Source organism: Egretta garzetta, unplaced genomic scaffold, assembly GCF_000687185.1.
Source record: "Egretta garzetta isolate BGI_Z169 unplaced genomic scaffold, ASM68718v1 scaffold34, whole genome shotgun sequence".
Lineage (NCBI taxonomy): Eukaryota > Metazoa > Chordata > Aves > Pelecaniformes > Ardeidae > Egretta > Egretta garzetta.
Window position 1 is genome coordinate 3,502,912 of NW_009259586.1, and position 19,225 is coordinate 3,522,136.

Here is a 19,225-nt window from a genome sequence, read left to right on the forward strand (position 1 = left end):
GGAAATCCACATCTTTTGTTTCCTCCAAGTACCTTTGCTTCTCCCCTACTGAGTCATAGTCCCATACTGATGTGTGATAGAGCGGGTTGCTATAGGAACTGCTGGGCTGACTTCAGGAGAGGAATGAGCTCGAAGAGATGGGCAACTTGCAGACTTTTCCTTTATGGTTAATCTTACTGATCATGAATGAGAGAAGAGAAATGCTGGAATCTTAAATCTTAAGAGCAAGAGTCCTTTATACTGGTTTTTTCCCCTCCCTTTCCCCCACAGGGTCTCTTCTTTGATGATTCATATGGCTTTTATCCTGGACAAGTACTCATCGGGCCTTCTAAAGTCTTCTCCAGTGTGCAGTGGCTCTCGGGTGTGAAGCCTGTTCTGAGCACAAAGAGCAAGTTCAGAGTGGTGGTAGAAGAGGTAAGGATGGACAAGCTGACACACGGCCACCTTCTGCATGGAATGGTCCCTGGCTGGCGTTTTGGAGCAGAGTCAGCTTGCCATGGTTACCTTCCAAGAGCAAATGCACTGTGTCTCTGTTCTTCTGGGTGACAAATTCCTCATTGTGGACTGACAGGACTTTGAGTGTGGCTTGGCTTTTACTCCCAAGGGTCCGTGCCAGCACCCTGTAAGGTGATTGTGTGCCAATATACTTAGAGGCCAGTACTGCTGATCATTAGGGTAGTAGAAGCACCTCTTCTATTGAAACTTAATGTTGCATGTTATTCAAAAAGGGAGAAATGTTGCTGACTCTTTGCTGAAAGAAGGAGCGGCTCCAAGCCCATTAGCATGTCTCTTTGTGATGTTGGACTGCTGATTTGTATGTACTACAGCTGGTCTAGGAAAGCTTCTGAAAAATTAAATTGCTTCCTCTCTCTCTACATTGTAGGTACAGGTGGTAGAACTAAAGGTTACTTGGATCACTAAAAGCTTCTGTCCTGGAGGCACTGACAGTGTGAGCCCTCCTCCCTCCATAATCAGCCAGGAGAACTTGTCCAGGTGAGATCAGTTGAAAACCTCTTTTCTCTCCCAGTGCCTGCACAGACTGTGGGTGACGTGCCTACCAAATGATGAGACAGTCCTGCTGTTTCCAGTAGGTTTTTCTCCTTGCTGTGTGCCTTATATATTTCAGAGCTCCAAAAGTGTGAGAGAGTAGCTTCCAAATTAGTTTAGCAGACACTTGAGTTAGCAATACAGGGGCTAGCATCCCACCAGTACTCTCCAGCTGACAAATGCACAGAGGAAAGTGGTGTTTGGCAACAGCTCACTTCTTTCCTTGTCCTTCCACTTGTCTGGAGCAGGCTGCATCTTTCAACTGCGTCTGTGCAGTAAGCAGCTATGGTGTCCTGCTCTGGACCCAGGCTGGTGCTGAGGGAGCATCTGGTGCCCTCTGCAGGCTTCAGCTGCAAAAACGGGCTGGACAAAACTCAGAAAGAAAAGTCAGATGAGTAGTAACACAGTGCAGCGTAGTTCCTGCCTGGAGCTCATAAGGAAGCTGGAGGAGAGGAGCTCTGGGATGACAGGAAAAAAAAAAACCCAATGGCAGCTTCAAATGTCACTTGGCAGCTGTTTCTGGGAGGGGGAGCGAAAGGGAGCTGAGTGACTGATGTCCAAACCCTTTATATCCCCACCCAGTCCCTGGTGAGATTTCCCACTCCTCCATTAGAATTGTGTGTCTGGAAAAGATTTGGTGTAACATGGGCTTCTGCCACCCTCAAAGTGCTGTTGGCATGAGGTCATGCCAGCCTTGTGAAGGCCCTGGTTGCTGCTAAGTTTTGTTACTGCTTTTGCACTTTGCTCATGGCTGTCTTCCTGTTCTACCAGGGTAAAGCGTCTGGGGTGCTTTGACCATGCCCAAAGGCAGCTTGGGGAAAGATGCCTCTATGTGTTCCCAGACAAAGTGGAACCTGCCAAAATCACCTGTGAATGCCCTGAGAGGAACTGTGTCCTGGGTGAAGGATCAGTTGCCAAAAAGGTGAGTTGAGCGGTCGAGGGAGGCATTGACTTCTCTAAGCATTTCTGGTTGCTGCGGCTTTTAAAGCCGAAATCTTCCTGGTAGTCATGTGGTCTGAAATGTGACTCCTGAAGTGGTTGTAAAGAGTAATGGCTTGTTGTTGCCAGCAGCGAAGTCACCTTGTACAGCAGTCTCGCTGCACTGGGTGAAGCATGCAGCTAATGCCACGGGAGAACATGAACAGGACATTGAACATAGAAGTGTCACCTTGCAGGGGTCAGGCTGTGTCAGAGCTGGTGTGCTGTGACAGCTGGGACTGTTACATGTGTCGTTTTCATTAGCATGACCTCAGGTTTGTTATGGAGCTGAACTGTTCAGTTAAATCCTTGCTAGAATGAGACAAGAAAGAAGTCTTTGCTTCCTAGGCCAAATGAGTCATGCTATGGTTTCTACATGCTGCCTGTAGAGCAGTGGTGTTCCTAGAATAACAGGATATCAGCAGTGTGGATGGTGACCTCCCTGTGCAGCTGTGTCTGTTACATAGATTAACTTCTGCAGCCTCTTGTGACTTTCCATAACAAAAAGTTTAGAACGTGCTTAAAATAGCCTTAAAGAGCAAAACTCATTTTCCTTGGACTAGCCCAGTGCCTCCCAGGAACTGGCTGATATTTGCTCCCGGGTAGAGCAACGGTGAGATGCTGGTTTGCAGAATACTCTGGTGCAGGTGAAATGTGCAGAGGCCTGTGGGGTGCTGTTTTCCACTGTGTACAAAGCTAACCATGGCTGGAACTTGCTGAGTGTACAGGTGTGTTGTCTGATCCAGGTCTGCTTTCTCCAGGTGAGGCGGCTGCTGAAGAAGCAGATAGTGAAGATCATGTCATGCTCCCCAGAGTCTCAGGGTACCAGTGAAGCCCCTGACAAAGAGTCTGCCACAGCTGCTGACCAAAAATCAGAGGAGCTTAAGCCTGGATCAAAGTGTGAGCTGGATGACTCTTCCAACAGCGCACCTAGTCCTGGGGAGAGAAAGGAGGAGCAACCTGAAGAAACGGGGAAGGAGAAAGGGGGAGCAGCAGCGCGACAGCAGCAGCCTCCCTTTCTGCTGAAAGACGAAGGGTCATCCGACTATCGGCTTCAGTCCATGGAGCAAGATGCTGATGATGAAGCAGCTGATGACACTGATGACACTAGCTCTGTTACCTCTTCTGCTAGCTCCACTGCCTCGTCCCAGAGTGGCAGTGGCACTGGCCGCAAGAAGAGCATCCCTCTTTCCATCAAAAACTTGAAGCGGAAGCACAAGAAGAAGAAGACCAAGATTTCACGAGAGTTTAAGCCAGGAGACAGGTGAGTTGGATTTCCAAACCCAGGTATACTTGCCAAAATATCCCTTATCAAAGTTCTCAGATGTAAACCATCTCCTCATCTTGGGTGGAGGATGATGGTGTGCCTCAGGTTAGAATACCCCTTGGTAGTAACCAAAAGTGATTATCTTGTGATGACTGTGCAGTGGCCTGGTTGAAATCAGCTTGGTCTCAGTCCAGCTTCTGATGAAAGTGGGCCCACGTGACATGACACTGATGCTATTCTACTCAGCTACGCCTCGGGGCGTCGACAGAATATCTGTGCTGTGCCAGACTCTGTACGCAGAGGAAGGGACAGGTGAATAAAGATCATACAGCTTAAACATGACACTAATTGGTTACCTCACTGGCAACTTCTGCAGAAAGGCTGAGGGTAGACCATGCTAGCGGGAATGGACAGCTTATCCTTGGAGAGCTGTCTCCAGATCAGCACAGAGGTCTGTGCTGGCAGGCATTCATACTGCAGTGGTCCCTGTTATCCTTACCCTCCTCTGGAGAGAGATCTGCAACTTTTGCCAGCAGTATGCTTCTTACTGGGTTTTTAATGAACAAAATGCACTCCTTCAGAGCCTTGGAGGAATTTATTTCAGTAGCTTGGGGGAAGGAGGATTGCATGTTCATGCCCATTTCTAGCTAAAACTGGATCTCAGCAGCTTTTACCTTTTGCCTAACTTTAGAGTGCTTAAACTGTTTTCAGGGGTGCAAAGACATCTGGCAGCAGGCTAGCCTGTCTTGCCCTGGCTTCCCTGGGCAAGACAGGCAAGTTGTGTACAGATCCTGCACCAGATCCTGCACCGGAAATGAACTAGTGCAGATAATATGTGAGAATCCTCCCAGAAAAGTGGCATTATCAGGATTCAAGGGATCCGGTAGTTTGAGAATGGCAGGAATCTCATTCATATTTTGTTTGGGAATTTTAGCTTTGCATGTATGCAAGGAGAGTTATTCCATTAGTCTGTGTGGGTTTTGGAGAAATTGGATTTGAGGGTCACAAACATGAGCAGAGCACAGTATTCAAGTGAAAGAAAAAAAAAAGGGAGTGCATGATAGTGCCTGGGAACTGATTCTTAGTTCACTTTTCACTTCTCACCCCCACCACTGAGTGCCTCTACCTCACTAAAGGCTTTACTAAGGAGAGCTTAGCTAGTAAACCTGGTAGCTTTCTGCACCATACAGGCAGTGGGGAGGAATCCCTTTGACAACACCAATTCCTGCACTTGATCTGGGCAGCTCCATACAAAGAAATGCAGGGATCAATGTTGGAATGCTTTGTAGAGATGACTATGTCTCAGAAAATAAGAAATACAGGTTTGTAAGCACAGAATATGAAATCCCAGCTGATACTTTAAAGGGCATACGTGGCATCTGGTCCCAGCTCAGTATGAGGGGTCTTCACTGACTATTCAGATGAAGCTGGTGAGCCCATCAGTCGGTGTGCTGCCAAGCACTGCTGAGAAATGCAAAGTGGATGGGCTTGCTGCAGTTAGTCACCAGATCTGATGTGTCAGCTCATGGACATCTCTGACTGCAGGGGACCAACTCAGCAAGTGCCTTTACCATCGTTTAGTGACTTGCTGCAGCTCTCCAGACACCACATAGACCTCTGGTTATTTTTTAGTGAGGATATACAGGGGTTTTTATTAATCCCAAGTAGTGATTTTTTGTTTGCAAAGCAGCATAAACTGCACTGCAAACAGGACCATATCATTTCCTTGGGTGGCCCGCCTTTCCACTCTCCCATCCCCAGCTGCCCATGCCCCCACTCCCCCCAAGGAACCATCCGTTGGCATGTCACCCTGTTGGCATGTCACCCGCCACACTTGACCTGTTACACATTTCCTTCTCTGAGAATTTCTGCTGTTGAGTGCTAGCCCTATTAGAAATTTCATATTATTTCTACTTAAAAGTATTTCTCTGACATTTATAAAAACAGTGCTGGAGGGAAACAGTTGTATCTGCCTATTGTATTTTCTTTATGGTTTAACTTGAAATCAGCATAAATGCAGCACTTGTGTTATGTCTGGAAGGCCTGGCCAGCAAAATAAAGACAAAATTTAAAATCAGCATGGGATTTAATTTGTTCTGTGCTGAGGAGACATGAAAATGGTGGAGGGTTCATTAGAAGAGCCTGTCCAGCTAGGCTCCTGCCCCCAAGCAACTTGTCTCTTGAAGCAACTCCGTCAAGCTCCATGGCAGAGTACCAGTGTGTGGTCCATTGTTGCATGTTTGGATTTCATTTCTGAGCTGCAGACACACACGTATGTGTTTGAACAGCTGGGAAGGAGATGTGTCTCTTTTAAACAAAATCCTTTTGCTCTACCCACATTCAGTGTGTTGCCTTTTTTTTTTTTTTTTTTCCTTTCTGGAAGAGCTGAGATGGATGCTGCTTTATCTTTCCTTTCCAGTCCCATGCTCCTATCTTCAAAGACTCCTCAGAGCTGCCAGGCTAGAAGGTGCTTCAGTGGAGAAGATCTTAAGTTTCAAAGTATATGAAGCTCCCATTGTGCCTCTGCCAGGGATAGAAAGTGGGTGCTAGTAGATGTTAATTTGCTCCACTAGGAATAAAAGTGAGCTCAGCATCAGCTCCCTGGAAGGAAACTCCTGCAGTATCGACTTGCAGCAATGTAACATCTGCAGTGATTGAGAAGCCATCAGAACAAAGCCTGCTGTGTAGCTGCTTCCACTGGGGCTAGATGGGGCTTCCTGACTTGCTTCCCAGCCTGCTGATATGTGTACCCTTGTGTTGCTGAGACCCATCTTGATTCCTTATGTTGGCAGCATCACATTCTGGTTGTGCTCATTGCACATTCCGTCTGGTAACTCATTGCCTTTCTGTGTCCCCAGGGTTGCTGTAGAAGTGGTGACCACGATGACTTCAGCTGACGTGATGTGGCAGGATGGCACTGTGGAGACAAACATTCGCTCCAATGAGCTGATTCCAGTCCACCATCTGGACAACAACGAGTTCTGCCCTGGGGATTTTGTGGTGGACAAAAGAGGTACTGGGTGTCAAAACAATGCTGCTCTCAGGGAACAAACATGCTCTTAATTGTGAAGTATTCTTCAATCTGGATCTCCTAATGTACATTGTAGCCCTTTTTATGGTAGCTGTTAGTAGTACTTACCTGAGGTAGGCACAAGAGCCTAACAAGGGATGGTCAGTGATTCAGGTGACTTAGCATGAATGTCGGCAGAGAACCATTATTTAAACACCAAGGTTGAACTACGTCAACAGGCAAGATGTGAAAGCAAGAACTGCCAAGGAACAAAGCTTAGGATTCTCAGTATTTCTGTAGAGTAGAGGTGGCCCACCTTCTCCTTGAAAGCACAAACGGCTCTGAGCTTTCTCACAGAATAAGGAGGGAAATTAACAGCTTGCGCTGCTTTCTCTGTAGGGCTTACTTATTGTGACCCTCCATTTTTTCTTGGAGGATTTTGGAATCCGGAGATCTTGCATCCCTTCCTTGACCAAACCAGTTGGTGATGCTAGTGAGGGTCACAGTACAAGTTCAAGGAGATTTACAGCTTTTGGATATGAAATATTGACGGCACACCATCTGGCTCTCAGCTCCTCTTCTGTTCTAGCAGGGATAGACCCTCGACAGTAGGGAGCACAAGATACTGTCAGAGTAGGAAGAGGGAAAGCTGGCTTAGCAAAAAAAAGATGCTGTTTTGTGTAGCTGTTTCTGATGACTGGTCATGTGGGTTAGACATGGTTTGTGGAAACTAAAGTTAGACATGGTTGTAGAAACTGAACTATCCAGCTCTACCATTCTAGTTTGGCCTCTGGGAAGTTGTATTACTCTCTGTCCATCAAACATACTATCCAAGCAGTCTGAGATTCCCACAGTTCCTTGCGTCCCCCTGCTAAGGATGCTGGGAGGTTGATCTTGTCAGCCAGATAAATCTGAAAGGTATCTGGATACCAGTGTGCTGGATAACAGCCCAGGCCTAGAGAGGTGGTCCCAGGACCAGCTTTGGTGCTTTTGGATCCCCGATGCATGTATGCACATGTATGCATGCTTTCCACCCTTGTCCAGTCTATTTTTCCAGAGGAGCAAAACTGTTGTGGGTGGCACATTTCTAGATGAAGAGCTTGGCAGCCAGAGCTGCTCTCAGGGAGCTCTTGGCCAGCCTGGCCAGAAATTCTGACAGTTTTGGCGCAGAGCTAATTTGGAGAGCAGAGCACTGAGGTGACAGCGTGTTTTCTCTTGTTGACAGAGCTCAAAAGTGGTCCCAAAGTGAATGTGTTCACCCAGTCCAATGCAATGTAATCTTACTTTATCATCACTTCATGCCCCATTAAAATGCAACTCGTTAGCTGAGCACAACTTTGATGGTGTAGGAAGACCTGTTTTTCCTCATGCCATTCAGAAGCGGAAAGTTTCAGCTGTGAGAACTTGGGAGCTGACAGCCTCAGTTTCTGTGCAAAGTCTGTGCTCCTCCACTTAACTTGTCTATTTTCTTCCCTACCATTGCGACCAAAAGCTCAGAGCTCCCAGGACCCCGGATTATATGGAGTTGTGCAGTCTGGTGACCATATTGGCCGTACCTGTGTGGTGAAGTGGTTCAAATTGAAATCCAGCGGAGATGATGTGGAGGTAAGTGCAAGACCCAGTGCCTGTTGGAACCAGATAAGAGAAAGCATCCACAAAACAGCACAAGCTTCACAGATAAACACGGATAAGCCTGGGAGTCAGCTCTGTAGTGGAGTTTGTCCTTGAGGACAGGAACAGCAATGTGCTTTTGGGCCTGGGGAGGCTTAGCTAGAGATGGTGTTGCTTCGTATTTGTAGATGTCTGCAAGGCAATGAAGACAGAGCAGAGGGTTTACATCCCATAGTCAATGTCAGGCTCTGGTATGGATTTTTGCTGAAGTTGTCACAGGCAGTTGATTTCTTGAGTTCACTGTAAGAATTTTTCCTTCCCATGTCTTTGCTAGTTCCTGGAAAGAGAATCAGTCTATTGCATGTTGTCCTGCTTGCCCCTGCCAGGCACTGTGGCCTGTAGTCACCCTAATACGTTTTTCTTGGGGCTTGTAGGAACATTGTATTTCGCAGAGTCTTGATAGACTATGGTCTAGTTGGAGATGAGGGGGGGACTCGAACCACACAAATCTGGTGTACTGCTTTCTGCCTTAGGATGGGAGACTGCATTGGCGTAACTGAGCAGGGCCCTTTTCATCCAGAAGCAGAACATCGGTCTGGCCTGGGGTTGTGCTCCACTTTACCCATTTCTTGGTATTATTTGTGGGCTCCTAGAGCTCTTCCTCCAGGAGAAATCAAAGGAAAGATATTTCCCATTAATTGACAAGTTTTTTGTCAGACACTTCCTGTTGCCTTGGATCTTTTCAACTCTAATGCTTTGGGCCCCAATTAACTGCTTTGAGAAATCTGCGTGTTCAGAAGGGAATAAAGTGTTGCTCTTGCATGTCTTGATTGTTGTGATGTGGAACCTGAAGTAAAGGCGAGGATGAGCAGATGAGATAGAATATCTGCTTCACTTCGTTGTTGTGCCTTGATTGATGTGCTACAGGATGAAGTGACAAGAAGGAACACATTAACAGCTTCTTACAGGCTGTTGGAGCAACTGAAAATTGACAAAATATAACATGAAGTACTTTCGAGTGTTGAAAGCTTGCTCCGAAGGTCAGCGCAGCATCCTGGAGCTGACGTGTTCGCGTTCTGTCTCCGATACAGCTGATCGGGGAGGAGGAGGATGTGAGTGTGTACGATATTGCTGATCATCCAGACTTTCGCTTCCGCACGACTGACATTGTGATTCGCATAGGCAACTCGGATGGAGCCACGGCTAAGGAAGATGAGGTAGGTTCTGGGCACAGTTATGTGACTGCATTGTCCCCAGGTATTAGTGGAGACGAGGGCCTTAAGCCCCACATAGCATCCTAAACTCCCTAGCTTGCTAGTTTTGTATCGATGTCCCCTGTTGTTGTGAGTAACATATCAAATGAGGGGGAATGGCCTCAAGTTGTACCAGGGAGGTTTAGATTAGGTATTAGGAAAAATTTCTTCACTGAAAGGGTTATCAGGCACTGGCCAGGGAAGTAGTTGAGTCACCATCCCTGGAGGTATTTGAAAGAGGGGTAGATGAGGTGCTTAGGGACATGGTTTAGTAGTGGACAGGTACAGTTGGACTCAATCTCGAAGGTCTCTTCCAACCAAAGGATTTTGTGATTCTAAATCCCGAATTCTGATGGAGATGTAACCTTGATAGCCTTTGACCTTGGTGAGACAGTCTATAGCAGAGCAAGAACAAAGTTGAGACAAGAATCGAACATATGCCTGAGGGGTTTTAATAAAATTTGCTTAGGGTTTTAGAGTAACTTCTGATTCTGTGGGTTCCTGAGCAAGAGTGAAGGTGGATTTGTCATGAAACCAGTTTCATGACAAATCCACTTGGCACCAGAAGACTAGAGCTCTGGTTTTCATCTGAGTTACTGTGTACATGTTAATTTTCTTGAGCTGATTGATCTCCTGAGGAGGAAGAGGGAACAACTTATATTGTAGAGCATACACACTTCGTTACTGTGCAGGGAAGACTTTCAGCTTTTGAGACTGCTGCCCTAAAAAAGGGTTAAAAGATACAGTGTGGCTCTTACTGAGGTTCTAGTTTCAGCAGTGTGAAACACATCTGAGCTTGCTCAGCTGACCTAAAAAACCTTCCAGTGCAAGATGCTACTTACCGGGCACACCCTGTGCCAACTGTGGCTTGTCTGTTCACGCCCGTGCTCTCTGCTGGGAGACGCTGCTGTGAGCCCAGTGTGCTGGGTGTCAGAGCACAGGGGCCCGCTGTTGGCACCACGCTAGAGGGCAGCCCGATTCAGGGGACGGTCCTGTCCCCTTGCTGGCACAACCCCAGCGGTGCTGCCCATGGAAAGGCCACAGCCCTGCGATGGCCCTGGTCCTGGCCAGAAGTTGGGATCTGCTGCCAGACCAACCCCCCTGGTCCTCTCCTACTTGGGAGCAGAGGGGATTTTCCCCATCTCCGTAGCAGTGTTGTGGGGTGTTTCTCATGGAAACCCCACATCTGTAGGATTCTTCTCCCTCTTAGCATGGGACCCCAGGACTCCTGCAATTGTTGCTTTAGGTGGATCTCCAACATGGGGAATATCTATTTCTCAAAACCTGCCTGGCTCTTGCACTGAAATGCCTAGGAAAGAAAAGGGACTGACAAACTGTTCTTTTTCCCACAGCCTTCAGTCGGACAGGTGGCTCGTGTGGATGTCAGCAGTAAAGTGGAAGTGGTGTGGGCTGATAACTCCAAGACTATCATTCTGCCTCAGGTGAGGTCCTGTTCCAGCTCGCAATATCCCTGTAATTCTTAGCTGAGTGACAAATCTTGGTTTTAAATCCTGGGTGCAGAGATATTCACTGGGTATGGGAATCCTGCTCTCTTTATTGCTGCTTTCCCATATGATAGGAGGGCTTCCCAATTCTGTTAGCACAAGAAAATCCTTCCTTTGTCAGGAGGACTGGGCAACTAATTGGTCCTCACTGCTCTTGAGTATAGAGAATAAGAAAGTATGTTGCTCCCTTCACACACTGCACTGCATGTTCACAGCTCTGACCACAACCCTTTTCCTGGCCTCCAGCATCTGCTGCTTTGCAGAAGGGGTTGCAGAGCTCAGGAATCATCAGTTCTGACTTGAGCCCAGGTTCGCTGTGTTGCCCAACTAAGGCACTGCTGAAAGATGATTGCTTGTTCTGTCTTGCTTGTGAAATGGCACCATAGTGTTTTCTTTGGCTAAAGAAGCTCCTCCAGAAGCTGGGCTAGAGCCACAAGTTGTGACCTTAGTTAACCTATGGGTCAGACCCAAATCTCTTCCCAGGGCAGGGAGGAAAAGGAGTTGAGTGTGAACTTAAAAATGTAGATATAGCCACACTAATCCACTTAAGCCCATTGATTTGTCTTTTGCGTTGTTCTGAGGTTTTTGTTGTACTGTCTTGTAATCTTATTCACTACTCCATGCACAGTATCTTCCCATGTCTCTTCTCCTTGTTACCTCAATTAAGGCAGGCAGCCTAGAGATAAGAGAAGACCTGCCTCTGTAGGGTCCCATCTCTGTCACTGTAGCAGAGAACACCACTGCCTCCACTGCCGAGATGCGTTTGCAAGTAGAAAGCACTTGATCAAGATTTCTTTTTAAACCAAGCAGCTCTGCATTAATTACAGTAGAATAGTCAATGCCTGCACTATGGCAGTGGACTGGAGCATTACAAAGCAGGCTGCTGTCTCCCTTCCCCCTGTTGTCACATGTGCTTGGATCACAGGCACAATTGGAGGTCTGATGTGTGCTCCACAAAGGGCTGTTCTCACACTGCGGTGCTGGGGCTCTGCAGCAGCTCCTGCTGTGTCATGCCAGTCCCTTCGATTCTGCTTGTCTGCGTAATTATGGGAGTTGGGGAAATGTCAGGAGCGTGAGTTATCAGTTGGTAAAACTGTGATTTATCAATGCCTGTCCATGTGCCCAGAGACGGGCTGTCTGGGTGCTTTTTCTCAGCTCTAAAAATAAAGATGGCATAACTGGCTAATTAACTTTCTGACTCGGATTTGAATTAGCTTTGAGGGCAGTGAGTTTTGATGGCTTTTCCTGCCTGCAGTCACTTGTGTTGAACCCAACTAACCTCTGCTGGCTGCCTGTCTCTGGGTGGCACAGGACTAGCTGAACAGTGCTGGTTCAGTTCAATGCTTTGACAAGATGACTGAGTGTCCATGCGCTTTAGCCTCTGGGGTCATATCTTACAAGATTAAGAGGATTCTTGGGCCATCATTCAAGTGTCAGAAGCCTGTGGATAAAATGCTCCATCATGAAACTCCTAACACAGGCTTACAAAGTTGTTCTTGCTCCCCTGCTTCTATGTTGGAGCTCGTAGCTGGAGTATGCCTGTAAGCTTCTGCAGGGAAGCCTTGTGAGAGACATAGCATGTGCAGAAGTGTGATTATAACAGGTGAGGCTAGACGGAGTGTGGATGGGCTCAGCTTCCAGTAGTGAAGGGGAAGAGAATGTTTTATGTAAGAGCTTATTCAGCAACTTGGGTTAGGCTTCATTGTCCCAGCTGAATTTTAAGTAGTGGTGACATACAACAGCTAAAGCAGCGTTGTGTGCCACAGAAGAAGAAAGCTGGTGTGGGAATGTTTTCCTGGTTCCAGCATTGTCTCTGTGGAAAGCACAGAGAGTGGAGTCTGGAGGCAGCCAAACCAGGGCTCTGTGCCAACACAGTTGCTGGTGCAGAAGCAGGACCAGAAATACTAACTCCACACATGATACCAAATACATCCTGAATTTAGCTTTGCATTCAGAAACCCTGAGGCATCCAGGTAGCTGTTTGGTGCCTGCGTGCTCTCCTTGGCTGGATCCCAGCCACTGGGATGGCCACAGCCCACCTAGAACTTGCCCTAGTTTTCCCCCCAATGCCCTACTTTGAAAGGTGGAGGATGGGGCTATGCTGATTCATAATCTGCGATGGTCATTGATGAGCACGTTATTTGGATCAAAAACATTCCACCCTGGTATAGGTGGAAGGTGTTGAAACAGCCCAACCAGTCCTAGATGGAAACTCCCTTTTCATGGGGAGAACTGACTTGCATTTTAAAGAACTAAAAGTCTGTGATTCAGCCTAAGATTCTTGTAATTCTGCTCTCCTTTAGCACTTATACAATATTGAATCAGAAATTGAGGAGTCAGACTACGATTCTGTTGACGGCAGCACCAGCGGGGCATCCTCTGAGTGGGAGGATGAAAGCGACAGCTGGGAAACAGACAATGGCCTCATGGAAGACGACCACCCAAAAATTGAGGAGTTAGAGCCTGAGGAGCCGGCAGCAGAGGAGGTGAAAAAAGTAGAGGAACAAGTCCAGGGAGCTGTGGCTATGGCAGTTGCAGATCTTGCTGCAGAGAAAGCTGGCAAGGATGGAGCCCCAAAGAGCTTCCGGGAACTAAAGGAGGCCATCAAGATCTTGGAAAGCCTGAAAAATATGACTGTGGAGCAGCTGCTGACTGGTTCTCCCACCTCCCCAACTGTGGAGCTGGAAAAACCCACTCGGGAGAAGAAGTTCTTGGACGATATTAAAAAGCTGCAGGAAAATCTAAAGAAGACCTTGGATAATGTGGCTATTGCGGAGGAGGAAAAGATGGAAGCCATGGTGGAGACAGAGAAGAAAGAAGAAAAAGCAGAAGCACAGACACCAGTGAGGTCAGAGTGGCCCAGTGAGACACCAGTACTCTGCCAGCAGAGTGGAGGCAAGCCTGGGGTCACTTTCACCAGTGCCAAGGGAGAAGTCTTCTCCGTGTTGGAGTATGCTCCGGGTGAGTGTGTCAGGTCAGGCCAGTGTGGGATACCCTGTCCCTCATTGCTGTCCTGCAGTGTTTCTTTCTCCAAAGCCTCTGCTTCTAGGCCATTTGGATTGGGTATCCTCTCTTCTTCCTAGTCCTTTTCACAGCTCATTAATTGGGAAGGAGAAATTAAGACTAATTCTGTAGCACAGTGTGTTCTGGGACTTAAACCTGGCTTTTAGATGGCATCTCTAGGCACTCCTGTAACTTCTCAAGCCACCGAAGTGGGCTTCCCCTTGTCCACGTTGGTAACTACCTTTGGAGGGCTGTGGCGATCCGTTGCTTTCCATTGCAGATACTTTCTTGAAAGCTACAGGGTTTGTTCAGGCTTTTTTGCAGGGATGGATTGGTTGAGAAGCAGAGCAGGAACAGCTGGTGTTCTTGTGCTGGGTGTCCTTGGTGGGTGAGTGTCCTTGTTCACTTGCGCCAATGTTAATCAGCCAAAAATAAAAAAGAGCATCTGGTTGTATGGAACACTGGTGACAGCGGAGCCCAAGGTGCTTGGTGAGCCAGGCAGCCGGGCCAGACGTGAGAAGGAAAGGTGGCCAAACTGTTCTGAACCTGCAGGTGTGTATAAATAAAGATGGGGAGCTATGCTCAGGTTTTGCAGAGAAAGGGTCATCACTTTGTGCAATTCATCACTCTCCTGGCTGTGGGACAGGGCTTCTTGTGGGGCACAGGGACAATGTTGTGCAGGACCATGAGAACAGGAGATGCAGGTTGTGGCTGCTCTACAGTGTGGGGAAAAAGCAAATAATCTCTAGGCTGCCTCCTGGCTCAGCACCAAAGCAAGTCAACTCTTCCAAATTATAGGTTTAACATGTGGGTAGATTTGCTGTCACAAGGAACCTGCAGCAGTTTCCAAAGGCAGACTTTAATCCCGTTTTCCTCCTTGCCCCACAGATACCCATGCCTTCAAGAAAATGGAGTTCCAGCCCCCAGAAGCAAAGAAGTTCTTTAGCACCGTGCGGAAAGAGATGGCTCTTCTGGCCACCTCCCTGCCTGATGGCATCATGGTTAAAACCTTTGAGGATCGAATGGCAAGTGTCTGCTCTCAAATGCCTGTGTGTCAGTGCTGGGCTCAGCATCTGGATTGCTTTCTCTGCTTAGCTGTAATCCTTTGCATTAGGGCTGCAGGAATGTGTGCAGCATGTGAAATATGGCCATAATTACCACAAACGGCTGCTATTGCATTCCCCAAGTCAGGGTGATAAACAGTGGGGAGGAAGCTTATTTTGGGTGCTTTGCCCACTGGGCTGCCTGTCCCACCAAGCAGGAAAGCCAGCCAGCCAACGTGGGGCTGGTGTGAGCAACTTGGTGATTGCTGGCCATCCTCTGAAGCCCCGCTTCAGATCTGAAGGCTTGGTCTGCCATCAGGCCATAGCAGAAGTGCAGCTTCTCGGGGGAAGGAGCCCTGAGATGCGTTGCTTGAGCGGACTCTTGCAAGGGCTGAGTTAATCACATCCCCTCTCTCCCTCCATATAAAATACAACCCTGCTAGGGTAAGAGGACTTTCCACAGCGCCTGGCTTATATTGCCTCTCTCCACAGGATCTTTTCTCAGCACTTATAAAAGGGCCCACGCGCACGCCCTATGAAGATGGCCTCTTTCTCTTCGATATCCAGCTCCCTAACATCTACCCTGCTGTCCCACCTCTCTTCCGCTACCTTTCCCAGTGCAGTGGGAGACTGAATCCCAACCTGTATGACAACGGCAAAGTGTGTGTCAGCCTCCTGGGGACGTGGATAGGAAAGGTAACGCTTTCATCCGCGGGGAGCCAGTGGTTGTGCCAGGCTGCTTTTGGAACAAGCCACTTCCTACCAGGTCGAGAGTCCTGGGTGGCTTCTGGTCTTAGGTGATGCTTGAGCTGGGGATAGCTGTGGCTTTGGGCTCTGTTTTAGATGTCTGGAGTAGGTAACTGGTGTAGTTTGGCTTTTTCTGGGACTGTATTTGGCTGTTGTCTGTCCCTGCTTGATGAGAAGCCTGTGGTCAGACCAGCCGGGCTGTGCCATGATTGGACAGAGCAGGCATGCCAATACCAGCACGGGGTGTTCTCCCGTGGTTTGGGTCCCTGTCTCTCACACTGCAGACAAATCACATAGTGTGGCACAAAGTCTAGCTGGAGACGTGGAGTAAACGGAGCCAGGGAAATGCTGTGGTTTGGGGCAGGTAGATCCACAGGGCAGCAGGGGAGGGGTTGGAGCTGGTGTCTGGTGTGTAGGGTTAGTGTTCCAGGCAGAACTGGCTTGATGGGGTGCGGTGCTGGCAAAAAGTAACAGAGAGATGGGTTGGTACGATGGGACACTAGCACATCACATGCTTGTTGAGTCAGTCCCTTGTTTCTCCTGGGAGCCACAGGACCTTAGTGACAGGGATGCAGAAAAACTGGGGCCTCACTTCAGCTAACAATTATTACAGAGCAAACTGATGGTGCTTCAGCCCTTTAATGCATTTGTATGTGCGTTTCAGGGTACAGAAAGGTGGACCAGTAAATCCAGCCTCCTTCAAGTACTCATCTCCATCCAAGGTAAATGCTTCTGCAGAGCCTGCAGGACAGGAAAAGGCGGAGGGAGGAGGGGATGCAAGCTTGGAGGGGCAGGGGGCACACAGTTGGGATCTGCAACCCCAGCAGAGTTTTAGTGCTGCCTTTTGCTCTCACCTTGCTGGACAAAGCAGTGTCCTTATCTCTCCAGTTCAGCAGTCAAAGCAGGTGCAAGCTCTTCTCATGCCCTGATTTTTGGCTGCATCCCAGGTCTCGGACACAACGCTTTCCCTTCTCCTCCATGGCAGCTAAGCACAGAGCTGTTTTGCTTGTTATTACAAGCTGTCAAAGGTGAACCACTGTGTCCTCAGCCAGTTACCAAAGTTAGTTGAAGTTGCTAAACTGGGCTTCCTTTGCAGGACTTTTTTTTTTTTTATCCCCGCTGAGTCACCCACCCATCCTACCCTGGGTATGTTTTTGTGCATGATGGTGTTGTGCTCCTTCTGAAGCAGAGAATAATCAGGGGCGTGTCTAGACCAGCCCCAGGGCTTCCTGCCATAGGGCTTTGCCCTGCCATATCTAGTTTGAGAGCAGACAGACTAAATCAAATCTCTTCCTCAAGGCCAACTTTCTGTGCAGGGAGCCCAGGCATGTGACTTGAGAAACCTTTGACACAAAGCGAGGGCTCCTGCCTGCAGTCAGCAGGCAACTCCTGCTCCTCTGAGGTCTCACAGTCCACTTGTATCCTTCTGTAGGGCAACGACACCACAAGAAAAGCCTTTTCTTTTTTTACGAAGCTGGGGATCCAAATTTAGAAAGTGAAATACTAAATGTTTTACTGGAGCAACTTGATGCTAGTGAAAAACCTCCTTTCCCCCTCCTGCTGCCTGGGCTTTAAGAGACTTATGATCTCACCTCCACTGGCTCTAATGCAGTCTGTGGCAACCTGCCAGCAGCCTGGCAGTATTGGTGCCATTGCTACATACATGTAATTGCATTAGACAAGAAGCAAGCAGGAGAAAGCTTGGTACGGGTGACTTGTCACAGCATTCGCTGTCTCAGAACTGCGCTGTCTGATGGGACTAGGCTGGATAGGATAGGACCTGGCCAGCTCCGAGCCTGTTACTGAAGACTGGCCTTTGTTCTGATTAAGAGGAGGAGGGGGGGAAAAAAAAGAAACTACTTAAGAAGAAAAAGCTTTGGGTGTGTTTCTGGGGTGGCTTTTTTTTTTCCTTTCGCTAGGAGGGGAGGGAAGGGAAAGCAGCTCTGAAACCTTTCCCCTTCTGCCCTTTTGACCTCCTTTGCTGTTGTGTGCCCTCTGCATTGCAGTGGTGGAAGACTGTTCTTGCCAGCCAAGCATCTTGAATGCCGCTTTCAGGAGTGTTCGAGATCCCCACTGCCTTAGCAGAAGGCCACAGACCCATTCACACAAGTGCTCCCCTTCTGATACCAGTCCAGTGCATCCTGCAGGTTCCTGGTTGTCCAGCCTGGCCTCTGCTACCTGCTTGAAGTCAAAGCACAGATTCCCTGTTCTGTGTTCTCCTGCTGTCCCCTCCCTGAGCTGCCTGCATCAGTGTGGCTGTGGGGGAAGCTGGCATGATGCCTCAGAGAGGTGGTGCGGTGACCCTTGAACCTCAGCCACCTTGGCAGCAGATCGGAGACCAGCAGTGTCTGCCTCAGACAGTGATTCACAGTAAAGTTCCTCCCTTAACCCCTTGCTCTCTCCTTCTCTTGACAGGTCTCATCCTAGTGAATGAGCCCTACTACAATGAGGCGGGCTTTGACAGCGACCGGGGCCTCCAGGAGGGCTACGAGAACAGTCGCTGCTACAATGAGATGACCCTGATCCGGGTGGTGCAGTCCATGATGCAGCTGCTGCGCAGGCCGGTGGAAGTCTTTGAGCACGAAATCCGTGAGCATTTTCGCTGCAACGGCTGGCGCCTGGTATCCCGCATCGAGTCCTGGCTGGAGACGAATGAGCTGGTGGAGAGGAGCCACGAACAGGCCAACGGGGCAGATTCTGCCTCCCTCCTCTCTGCCTGCGGCACCCTGGCTGAGAGCCCAGGAGACAATGCGGGATCTCTGGGGGAGTACGGCAGCAGCTTGGAGCAGGGGGCAGCTGCCGAACTTTCCGACTCGGCGCTCGACGGGAAGGAGGAGCTGGATGACTCAGAGTTCACAACCTCGACGCCCGGCGCCGGTGATTTCCAACAGTACTCGGACTCAGAGGGCACAGGCCAAGCCAGGGGGGTAGACCTGGCCAGAGACCGAACGGACGAGGGGAAGGCTGCCCAGGACTCTGCCTTGCAGCCTAGTGTGAAACCAAAGAAAAGGAGAAAGAGCTACAGGAGTTTTCTTCCAGAGAAGAGTGGTTACCCTGATATTGGGTTCCCCCTCTTCCCTTTGTCCAAGGGGTTCATTAAAAGCATCCGCGGTGTCTTGCAGCAGTACCGGGCTGCCTTAGCAGGGGCCAATATACCAGAGTGGACAGAGGACAAATAAACCATCAGGTTAGGGACAGGCAGGTGCAGGGGAGAAGGGAAAGCAGCAGAAAGGAAATTGGCAAATGCTGTTACCAGTAAACTGGCTTCTCCTTCCAGCTTTTCTTCCTCAGCTTGGTTTGTTCCAAAGAAGGTGGTAGGCCTGATTGCTCCTCCGAGGAAAGGTTGTCTAAGCATGAATAACATTTTGCCCCCAGCCCTTCTTCCTTCCCCCTGTCCCATGTACGTGCTCCTCTTGCGAGTTTGACCCTGCAATGGTAAGATTTGAGACCTGCACAGAAGCAGTCTTGCAGCCACGTTCCCTCTGCACTTTCATCTTGGGGCACCTTTCCGCACAAGGACTCTTCCCACCCAGCGCTACACCCAGCAGTTTGTTCTGGTGGGTTCAAGCCAGGAGTAGTATCTGGAAATGAAGGGCAATGCCCTCCCAGTCTTTCATTTTTCTCAGCGTTACCATGGGTTTTATGAAGTCTACCCCAGCTTAATGTACTTAGACATTGGACTGTGTTTGCATTGAAGTTGTCTACACCATATGGAGTTGCTCTAGTCTTAGTTGTTCACCAATAGCTACGAGGTTCTTCCG

At 48.8% G+C, this 19,225-nt stretch overlaps 1 protein-coding gene across 3 annotated transcripts in view; it reads left to right on the plus strand.

Annotated features, from left to right (window-relative positions):
• Positions 1-19,219, plus strand: part of UBE2O (ubiquitin conjugating enzyme E2 O) — a 63,348-nt gene extending 44,129 nt beyond the window's left edge. For 2 of the 3 annotated variants that reach the window (XM_035893321.1, XM_035893322.1), the window contains exons 6-18: positions 271-414; positions 884-993; positions 1,819-1,969; positions 2,772-3,289; positions 6,151-6,305; positions 7,795-7,907; positions 9,005-9,130; positions 10,519-10,608; positions 12,975-13,632; positions 14,563-14,699; positions 15,210-15,413; positions 16,129-16,186; positions 17,880-19,219. In XM_035893321.1, the coding sequence (XP_035749214.1) occupies positions 271-414; positions 884-993; positions 1,819-1,969; positions 2,772-3,289; positions 6,151-6,305; positions 7,795-7,907; positions 9,005-9,130; positions 10,519-10,608; positions 12,975-13,632; positions 14,563-14,699; positions 15,210-15,413; positions 16,129-16,186; positions 17,880-18,643 (3,228 nt within the window). In that variant the 3' untranslated portion in view covers positions 18,644-19,219. The remainder of the gene's footprint in view (positions 1-270; positions 415-883; positions 994-1,818; positions 1,970-2,771; positions 3,290-6,150; positions 6,306-7,794; positions 7,908-9,004; positions 9,131-10,518; positions 10,609-12,974; positions 13,633-14,562; positions 14,700-15,209; positions 15,414-16,128; positions 16,187-17,879) is intronic. The other variant, XM_009637822.2, reaches the window with a different exon arrangement.
• The last annotated feature ends 6 nt before the right edge of the window (positions 19,220-19,225 follow it).